An 11,595-nucleotide genomic window follows, 5' to 3' on the forward strand; every position below is an offset into this window, starting at 1 on the left:
ATAACTTATTTGATACATATCTACTAACCTATATAATATTATATTACACCTTTCATTGTTATCAATCTACTTCCATAGTTATTAATCAACTATATTATTTTCAATTCAATGTTATTTATATTTCCAACTTTGATGGTTTATTATTTCTTTTAATTTTTATTGGAAGATTATTATTGACCGTGTATATAGATGAATGGAATATGGTCCAGGTGCGGTCAAAAAAACTCAAATAGTAAATGATTATACTATTTTTATTGAGCCAACGTTTCGCCCCACATTGCAGGGCTTCGTCAAGGCTAAAAAAGGTACAAACACTTGACATAGTTACAAAAAAAGAAAAAACATAAGTGGAAACTAACAGGGGTATACAATGAAAAGTAAAATATAATAAGAAAAATTAAAGATTGTAAACACTTAATGGTAATATATATAATAGAGGGGGGGAAGAGATATTTACAAAATTATAAAAAAAAAAAAATAAATAAATAAAAAAAATGAAATTAAAAAAAAACAAACTCATAGATAGAAAAACAAAGGAGAAATAAAGTATAAAATAATGGGATACAATATATGTAAGTGATTAAGAAAGACAATATACCAAATGAGTGGGGATACAGAGAAGTGTAAATTATAATAAAAAATTAATAATAAAGTAATTAATATAAGTACACTTAAGAAGGTAACACATGAATATAAATTAAAAGATAAGATAACAGGAAGGATTTCATACCATTTATTGTTTACCTAATTTAAATTATTGTTTTTTTACAATGTTTACTTTAAAATTATTTTCGTTATTGTGGCTTGCTGAACTGCCATCCCCACTCCTCCCAATACAAATGGTTCACTCTGACTTTGACTTCCATCAAACAGGTATGAATTCTGTCTCATCATTTGATTTTATTCTTTTCTTTTTTCATCTCTTAATTTGTACTATCTTTAATATTTCTTCTCTTATTTTATCTCTTATCTATCTGTTACTATTAACCTTTTCATTTACTGTTTAAAAACTTTAATTTTTCTTATTATATTTTACTTTTCATTGTATACCCCTGTTATTTTCCACTTGTTTTTTCTTTTTTTGTAACTAGGTCAAGTGTTTGTATCTTTTTTAGCTCTGACGAAGCCCTACAACGTGGGGTGAAACGTTGGCTCAATAAAAATACTATAATCATTTACTATTTGAGTTTTTTGACCGCACCCAGACCATATTCCATTCTTTTAATTTTTATGTTTCTCTGAATGATGGTTTTATCTCTTTTCGTTTTTTAGCACTGATGAAGGCGCCTGAAATTCAGGTCGAAACGTCAGCACGAATAAACAAAAAATTATTTATTCGTGTTTATTTGCTGACCGCACCTATATAATGAATAATAATTCCATATCTAAATAAAAAAATGTTTTGTATGATGTACTTCATGCAAATAAAAAATGAAATTGAGATGAGAAGTGAAATTACAGTTTTGATTTGTTTATCTTCTTAAAATTTTTAAGGAAAAACAAAAAAATAACAAAACATATGAACTATGAAGTTATTGCATAACTTGAAAAATGAAATTATTATGATTTACCTTTCAAATGTAATATAGCACTCAAACTAGCTTCACGCTGCCAAATTCTATTAGCATTTTTAGGCAAACCAAAATATTCAGGGCTATCCACATCTGGTAAACGTTTAATTATATCTAAATGTTCCTGGAATAAAAAGCGGACAGATAAATAACCAGGATACCATTTTAAATAATTTGTTAAAATTTTTCCTTATATATAATTTTATTTTTATTATTGTCATATTTTCAATAAGTTTGGAAATTAAAAATAAAATGTTCATAAATAATTAAATGGTTAAACCTTGAACAGCAAGGTGAACTATCATTTAAAAATGCCAAATAAATAATTTAAGATAACCAGGAGATGTTTCCATGCCACATAAAATAATTTTTAAAAGTTTGTAGAAGTTTTTTTTTTTTTTTTTTTTTTCAATGGGTAATACAGAAACAGTATAACAAAACTTCTATTAGAACTCTTTCGAATGTATGAATCCCATGTGAGAGTGGAATTATGACCAGCAATTGAATTTTTAGTATAGGTATATTAAATAAATATCTTTAGAATACCTAGCCAGAAATAACTAATATCTCGAAATTTTATTTTATTTATTCTTTTACACTTCTAAATAAATAAAAAGAAGACATTTTGTCCAAAAAAGTAAAAACAAGCTGTACTGAATGTTTAAAAATAATTTATATAATAAAAGTATAAAGTTTCTATTTCAACAACTAAATGGAAAAAATAAAATATAAAAATAAATATTGGGTTGTAAAATAAGTTTGTAGCGTTTTTCAATATTTCAATTTAATCCTCTCTGTGTTCATAAAATCATGTTTACATGGTCAAAAATCATATTTTAAAAAAAGGATTAGTTAAGGTGCTTTTATACATCAGTTTCAACTGAGATTCTTTATCTTTAAGTGGTATTTTGCTTGCTCAAAATGGAAGAGGAAAAAATTCATTTTCATCATTTAATGATATTTTATTTTTGAATAGAAAAATCTGTTTCACAGAGGGTTAACAATATTTGCAGTGCATATGGCGATGATGCCTTAGAAGAAAGCACCATCCATAAGTGGTTTGCTTGGTTCAAAACCAGAAATTTTGAGTTTGAAGACGCAAAGCGCTTGGGTCATCAGCATCCTACAACTGTTGATGATGACCAAATTCAAGCATTAGTCATAGACAACCCTCACTCTACGACACAGTATATTGCAGAACTGTGCCCAGTTGGAACAATTAAAGGCAGCGGTTGAGGAAAAGTTTCCAGCATTGGCTAATCGTAAAGGCATAGTTTTCCACCTTGATAACATCTATCCTCCTGTATCTTTGGAGACCTGGCAGAAATTATTGGTGTTTGGCTGGGATGTGATCCCCCACCCACCCTATTCACCAGACCTTGCCCCAACAGATTTACACCTATTTCGGGCCCTTCAAAACTCTCTCAACACGAAACACTTTAATTCGCTAGAGGACTGCAAAACGCACATAGAGGAGTTCATTGCACAAAAATCTGAGAAGTTCTAAGACGGAATCAAAAAATTCCACGAGCTCCGAACCAGAGGCCTCTCACGTAGAAGTCTCTTTCCCTGAAGCTCTCATGGAACTTTTCTTTAAGAAAAGGGATACATTTATTATAAATTTCCCTCTTTTCTCAATCTATTTTATTTGCCTGGTCAAAGTCATTAATTTTATATCTCACTGTAAGATCCAGAATGAATGCCGACTTACCTGTTTTGGGGAAAGCGACACTATCAGCATATCGCGTGGATCCCTCCAAATCTATGCAGTAGACCTCATTGAAGCATGCAAAATCCCTTTCTCTAAGGAACTTCATCAAATCATGCTTTACTCTGTGGTGACGGCGTGTTACGAAGAGGGAGTTGCTGGGGCATTTTCCCAGTATGTGCTGGTGTTTTGGACTCTGTATTTGCGACAGAGGGACCCAACTTCTCTGACCTGTCCGCTGATGCCTGGGACTCCATGCAGGGGTGCATAATTCATGTTTAGTTCCAGGGCATTGGACCATTCAGAACCCATAAGAATTTGCTTGTCATATATAAATTTATTTGCTTTTGGAGTCTTCTTTAAGTGGCACACTTTAATGCCCTGCCACCAGCAATGGGCCCATCCCTCAAATGCATTCTCACATAGGGTCTGCCATAGAGCCCTCACACTCCGACATCCCTGATCAATGCCCAATCTATCTGCACATTTAGAAATTTCGGCTGAACAATCGAACGTGCACTGGAACAGGGCATCGGGTACATTAGACAGTTACTGAGCAATGGACCAATGCTGTAAAGGAGCCTCCCATTGGCAGCAGATTAAGCCAAGACCTACTCAGAGCATTGAAACTTCTGCGAATGATGGTGTTGATGCCCTCCAATGTCGCTGGATGTAGGTTTGTGAGGGGAGCAGTTTGGAGAGGACAAGTAAGACCCAGGAACACATATTGGTTGACAATGTTGACCTTTTGGTCAGGCTTAACCAGGTAAAAGGCGACTAGCTTGTTCAGATTTTCATTCAAGTTAGTCACCCAATCTTCATTGAACTATAGCTCTCCCAAGAATGTGCATCCTAAATATAAGAACACCACCGCACATTCGCCTTTCTTATTTTGTGCATCTTTAAGAATGGCATTAATGATTCTCGCGTTGACATGTGCCCCCGGAAAGCCCTTTATAAAACCCCTCTGATTCTTGAGGAAGGTGACCTGTTTTCGTAGTTCATGGTCCAGAATCTTCTCTATAATTTGGCGCATGATCGAATATATTGTGATAGGTATCACCTTTGGCTTTATATATCAATATTGTGCGCCCCTGTCAAAGTTGTTCTGGTATATAGGCCACCTTCAGCATTATCTCTGTGATATATATAATTGATTAAAAATATTTACAAGAATCTGAAGTTTTTATTGAAATCATCAGTAAAAAACGCTATGAACTTATTTTACAACCCAATACAACTACCACCACATGTTTTTTTATCTTTATTACTGAAGTAAACATTACAACTGTGCCAAGAAATATTTTTCAGTAAGTAATTTTTGTAATTATAAAAATCTATATATGTATATATATTTGAAGGTAAAGATTTAAATATAAAAAGATGGTCAGGGTTGTGGTCAAAAAATAGTTTTAAACTATTTGTTCTTTTTTTGACCGCAACCCTGACCATCTTATATTTAAATCTTTACAGTCAACTATATATACATATACATATAATATGATGCATAATCTACGGGGCTCTAAAAAATATACATCTTTCACAACTCTTCACTCCAATGCAACATCTGAAAACCTACGACTCGCTTCTCAATCTCCATCTTTGCTTCATGGGACCAACTACTCCCATCACCGTATTGCTACTCGCCCCCCTCTTATTTCTTCTTCTTCTTCAAATAATTCATCCCCATCTCTCCACTGCAGTAGTAGGATTAGAAATTACAGGTCTACGGCAAAACTCACATCTGTATCACACACCTCCAGCATTTTACATAATTCTGTTCATCAACCCTCCCCACAAAATACATCTACACCCCCTCGATCTCAAACTTTTTTCACTGGTATTGTGACCCCTCAACTACCTGATATTCCCCCTGATAATTCACTTCATCTTTCTTCTTTTGTTTCCTTTGATAACAAACCCTACCACATTTTCTCTCTTCTTAAATTACAATTTCCTTCCCATAAATATCACATTAATAACTTATGTAACCTTAATAATTGCCTAGCAGATAAACCATAACAGAGAATTTTCCAACTTAAATGTAGGTCCAACTCTGTTTTTCCAAAATCTATTGACAATAGCGTTAAACATTTTCATACATCAAATTCTCTTAAATACCAACTTTCCCATTCCCTATTTAAATTCAAAAAATCATTATTAAATTTTAAAATTAAGGAAACTCTTCAGCAAATCAATTTCAACAATACCAAAATTAATTCTTTCTCATCATTGTTAGTTTCTGTCATTGGTGATGATAATATGACTAAACTTAATAGTGGCATTAAAAACATTTTAACTTCCACAAAACAATGTAAAAAAACTCACTCATCTCCAAATTCCAACGTATTTATGAACAATCTCTATCCACCAAAATCTACCCCAAAGGCCACTGTTCAACCGTTCACTTTGAACAGCCCTGATGATGCCCTGCAAAGTGGGGCGAAACATCGAACATCAAAATGGTTTTAAACTATTTGTTCTTTTTTTGACCGCAACCTTGACCATCTTCTTATATTTAAAAAAATCTATGATGTGATATCTCTCAAGAGAGATAAATAAGTCTTACCTACATAACAAAGTGGATCCTAAAAGAACAAAACAAAAGATTAAGAATTTAAAAAAAGGTATGTACTTAGTAGTTCATCCAACAGTTGTTGGTTGTAACCTACACTACAACCTTCTTTGTTTATTTATGTATATTGTTTGTAAACAGAACTGTTGTGTTTTTATTTATTTTTTAAAAATATTTTTCATTACTGAAAAATGATCAATCACATTTTTTCATGCAAATTCATGTGATGGGGTACATAAGGAAGAAGGCCCACTTGTAGCAATTTTGAATGCCAATAGGGAATTTAGTCCGCTAAAAAAATAATACAGTACTTGCATTTTTGTGGTCCTTCCACTGGTAGATAACAACAACCAGTTGGGCATCAGTCCAATGATCCCTCCATTGCCCCATTGACATATTTTATCTCTTCTGCCTATCTCTTCTGGCAGGCAAGCCAATAAAAATGCTCATTTATGATGGTCGTAGAGGTGTTTGTCCTCATTTAATCTGAAGGGCTATATGGATAAGTCCCTTTAACTGTATAAATATAGATCACTCTGATAATAAGTCTCCTTTTGAAAATATTTTAGTGTAAAAAATATTGGAGAAGAAATATTAAAATGCAAATAAAAAATCAATTTCCAACTTTAATATAGGTATCTTAAATTGAAACAAACCTGCTGATATTTGGTATTGATAACTGGTGGGCAGAACTAGTACAAGTTGGCAAAGTGGTCCTTTTTTCCAACCCCTAGTGGCTACTTTGAAGTTGCTGCCACGTACTAACCAAGATGGGAATGTCAAGAATCATTTCTTAAGACTGCTGAGAAATAAATATTGACTGTCCCAGGGTGAAATGAACCAACAACATTCTGAACCGAGCACTTTGGGACCCACACCCCAACACATGTGGTTCTTGCCTCCCTCTAAATTTGGTACTACATAGACAAATTGCATCATAATACATCCAAAACAATAACTTGAATCTCAAGAGTAATTAAATTTTTTTAAGTTATATAATTGTTCAACTAATCAAGGTTCAAGGTATCAATATCTGAAAATAACACTACAGTACAATTGAACCGCAAGCTTCCTTGCATAAAATTATTCTAATGATGGAAATGTTTTCATCCCGGCATTGATTCAGCCATTTAAGGACACAGCCATCAAGATCAGTAAAATCAGATTTTTCTGCCCTCTGTAATGAGTCGGTTAATCAACTCCCTGTGTCATACTAATCCCAATTTTATAAAATTGATAATGATGTGTTTGACATGTTTAATGTCTCACAATGATGTTTCAGAGACATCTGAATTAAAAAAACATGGTAAGAAGTGAAAAAAAAAATGAATAGGCTCTCAGGTGTACGACTCAGAATAGTGTGTCAGTGAACTTTGCATTATAGAAGTGATGAAATCAAATGTTTGATGTATAGAGGTTTTCCAAAACCTTGGTTTTTAAACCAAAGAAAATTTTTCAAATTGAAGTTCTGATTTTGAAATATCCAACTTATAAAGGTAACAATAAGGGCAAATGAAATGAAAATGAAGGTGATTCTAATTTGAGTTATGGAGAACCAAATGCATCTCTAAAAATATTAATACCTAAATATCTTAGAAAATAAGGAAAAAAGTTAAAATTCTAGGATTAAGCTTTCAAACTTGCATAAAAATAGCTGATTATCAGTTGAATGAAATGATATTTTCCATTTGTCCAATTCTATTAGATAATGTTAATAATTTTAATTGTTTTTCAAATAGTGGAATGGTTTTAATCAAATGAAAATAAAGCACTAAAATGAAAACTAATCTATTTTGGCTTATTTCTGATTTTCCATTATATTTGTTAAAACATTTCCTGTTAATAATATCTTTTCTACTTTTTTTTCTCCCTTAACTTACCTAATTAAATCTGTATTCTCAATACTTAGTACTAAGCACCATTTGTGTCAGCTATTCATCTGCTTTGGTTTTAAGTTATCTTTGTTTTTGTTCTTAACTCTCAGTTTAAACATATCATTTCCCTTAAACATATGTATCAACCCTGGTTCGGTTTTGGAAAAAAGTTTTTCTATTAGATTTTCTCTTCCCAAAATGTATGAAATCAGTGAGAAAAAACTTAATAATAATATAAACTTATTAAGTCTCCCATCATGAAAGTAGAAATAAAAATAAGTTATGAAGTGAATTAAAAGCTTGAATTTTGTCAAGGTAATCCTAGTGGCATTCCTCACATTTTAATTGAGTCACGAACTTCCTGCTGTTCAGAGATGTTCTCTCTCACCTTTAACTCAGGAATTGTTGTCATCGGAGAAGAATTAAACAAATTGAGCCTTGGTTAGATACTTTTTTATTTATTTATTTATTTTTTATACTTGTTCCAGATATGCCTTCATAGCCTTGAATTTATCAGCTGACTGACAACAGGAGCTTTTTTTCTCACCTCCTGTCCCTCTGATGGTAGAAAGCCAATCACTTCTTTAAGTTCTATAATTGTTGATGTCTTGTAAGGTATTGATTGTTCCATTTTCTCTGACACCAGCTTAGGAAACTTTGTCATTTTACTTTCAGTTCCTCTCAAATAACTAGTACAGAGCCATTCTTGATTATCTAACCTTAGTTCCTCAACTCAATGAGAGATAATGAGACATTTTAAATTATATAGGCCCGGTAAACTGCTGAGGAACACTGAAGGGTTTCCTTATCATCCATAGAAGCAGCCAATTACCATATTGGACAGGAGATAGTCATTTTGTTTTAAAATAATATTGTGTAACTGAATGCATAACAACTGACAAACTAATCAGTTCTCATCTTATTGATGGTGGATCATGCTTGTGCTATTCAATCCACCTACATACAGATAAGAAAAAAGTATAACCAGAGTTATTCTTATAACGCTTGAAACGGTTTTTAACTTTCTTGTGGCCATAAATGAACAAATTCACTCATAACTGCAGTTTATTAAGTCACAGACACTATCACTAATAACTTTTTTTTTTTTCCAACGCCACAGGAAGTGGGCTATTACGCCATTTTCCCTCTCGCAGCCCAATACAATTTGACTCTTCCTCTTAGTTGGTCCGCATCCTGCTCAACATCCTCCAGACCAACACACGCCAAAAGATGGTCCCCATCCATGTCCCCCATGTTGCATAGAGGACATTTCGGGGAATCTACGATGCCAATTCGATGGAGGTGTTTTTGGAGCAGATCATGGTACTAGCCGAAAACAGGCCACTCTCTCAGCTCTGTTAAGATTGCCAGGGATTCGTTTATCCTTATCACTAATAACTGAGAATGGAAAATTATAAAAAAAAAAAAAAAAAAATCAGAAATAGCAAGAAAAGAAAAAATGAATATAATAGTACATATGATGTGTATTTATAGGGAGATCAGGCTATACTCAAAACTGCTATATATGTTATTAGCCTTATATCATTTTTCAAAAACTAAATATAAAATTTAATAACTAGAATGGTAGTTTTTTATTCAAATTAATGGCTAAACTCTCCTCATCTATTGAACTAGGCCTTTCAAATTCTAAAAACATTTAGGAGTTTCAAAAATCTAAACAATAAAAAAAAAAAATCCAAACAATCTGATAAAACAACAACTAGCAGTCAGATAGCATTTCTTAGATTTTACATCTTATTCCTTACCTGGAACCCTCCAAAACTAAAAAAAAAAAATTAAATTCACCAGAAAAACTAAGCCTATTTTTCAATCTAAATTTTAGAAGTTAATGGAAAAATATACTATGGGTTACTTACCTTGATATTAGCAGATTTGGGAATAGTTATCCCAGATGCAACTTCAAAATTTTCTTCAATGACACTGTTATTAAAAAATTGTTTCAAATAAGTTGATAATACTCTTAAATCATATAAATTGCATATACGACCTCCATATATTACAATTTCAAAAAGACCTTGAAGATAATTCCACTTAAAACTATCAGAGTACACTGAAAATAAATTATTAATACATGAATTAATTTTTAATTATGTGTTCATATGATAATAACCTAATGAAAGCAATTCTGAATGAAAGTAAAAAGACTAGGTTGTCATCAAATAAAAATATTTTCATAGATTTATAATCAAAAATTTGGATATATAAAGTTGATGTTTAAATAAAATTAAGAATGAGGCTTTGCAAATGGATGTGGGCATAGAATTACAAAATGAGGTAGCTCGAACAATGAATGATTTTCAAAAGAAAAAAAGTTCTATGGGAAAGGCTGTACAAATTAGTTGAGACCAGGTATTTAACAGGTGGGTGGATAAATGAAAGGTTAAGTCAACTATGTTGGAATGTTTTAGGTTCTTTATCATGTCTATATTCCACAAGGTTTAAACACCAACCCCCTAACCTGCTCCATTCCAATGTTTATTTCTTTTTAAATTGCCTCTTCTGTATTAGAATTTTCATGATTTACAACTGAATTTTGATTTTGAGTCTTATTTACTGAAGAATGACAGGTTTATATATGTGTATATATAGTTGACCATAAAAATTTATATATAAGAAGATGGTCAGGGTTGTGGTCAAAAGAGAAACAAAAATAAAAACAAAAATAGAAACAAAAATAAAAACAAAAATAGTTTACAAAAATAGTTGTAAACTATTTTTGTTTCTCTTTTGACCGCAACCCTGATCATCTTCTTATATATAAATGATAGGTTTAAGTTGTGGTTTGATACTAATTTCAATGATTCAAACATATGTATCAAGTAGTTTCCGTTTTGTTATTTTGCCCTCCAGTGCTATTTTTTATTTTCAATTTTCAGCAGTTGTACTTAGTTTTTTCCTTCATGAAATTAGCAAATGCATTCACCTACTTTCTTAAATGAAATCAGTTTCACTAATATTAGACGTCCCTAGTCAAGTGTCTTGATTCAACTGTTAAGATTTTTTCACATTCAATTTAAAGCTATTTTACTGACTGCAATAAAACTTTCTGTCTGTACTGCATACCTCTGCTAACCAAGTATCAAACTTTTGATTGTAAAAATCTAACTTACCTTGTTCTTCTAATTAAACTTTACAATTCTATATAATCAAGAAACATTTTTTAAAACAAACGTTCAGATCTGAATTTTAATTCAGTCATGAATAGCTTTGAATAACGTTCCAGACTGCATGCAGGAAGGAAAATGAAACCCTTAGCCTTTCAGTTATTAAACATAGGTTACTTTTTTTCATAACCTCAAGAAGGTGAAAACTTGATGAACAATCAATCTGGTACTGATTCTGCAGATAACACCTTGGGGGAGGCCATTGGGTGAGATAATCTCTTTTTCCAAACAGATTTGTTCATTTTCGATTTCATTTGATTATTGTGTTCACTCTTTTTTTGTGTTTATTCCTGCAACACCTTGTTTTCACTTAATGGTTGGTGATTCACTTCTGTTTATTTCTTGGTCTGCTCACTTTTGTACACATTTTACAATCCAACGAATGTGTAGAGAGAAGATGATCACAGTTTAAATGGGGGTTCACTGGGGAGGAGCAACTTGAGAAGAAGTCAATAGGTTTATCAACAAAGCCAAGTTAAGAGAATTGATAAACCTTTTAAAATTAAAAACAAACTAATATCAATGTTTGATAGTTGACAAACTGGGACACCTACTGTACCCAACTCGAGGAAGAGGTCAAGAGTTGTCCAGAAATAATCAGAAACACCTAGCAGCTTGAATGCCTTAACACGTCCCTAACGGACGCGATCATAAGGTCCTACACTGACAATAACAGGATATG

The 11,595-nt window shown here is 32.2% G+C and overlaps 1 protein-coding gene across 1 annotated transcript in view; it reads right to left on the reverse strand.

Moving 5' to 3' along the window:
- Positions 1-11,595, reverse strand: part of LOC106689476 (cytoplasmic dynein 2 heavy chain 1) — a 59,131-nt gene that overhangs the window by 35,574 nt on the left and 11,962 nt on the right. Inside the window, exons 5-6 of the mRNA XM_024362905.2 lie at positions 9,606-9,799; positions 1,572-1,695 (exon numbers count right to left, since the gene is read on the reverse strand). Coding sequence (XP_024218673.2) covers positions 1,572-1,695; positions 9,606-9,799 — 318 coding nt within the window. The remainder of the gene's footprint in view (positions 1-1,571; positions 1,696-9,605; positions 9,800-11,595) is intronic.

The sequence above is a fragment of the Halyomorpha halys genome, unplaced genomic scaffold (assembly GCF_000696795.3).
Source record: "Halyomorpha halys isolate HHAL.00 unplaced genomic scaffold, Hhal_1.1 Scaffold1371.1, whole genome shotgun sequence".
Lineage (NCBI taxonomy): Eukaryota > Metazoa > Arthropoda > Insecta > Hemiptera > Pentatomidae > Halyomorpha > Halyomorpha halys.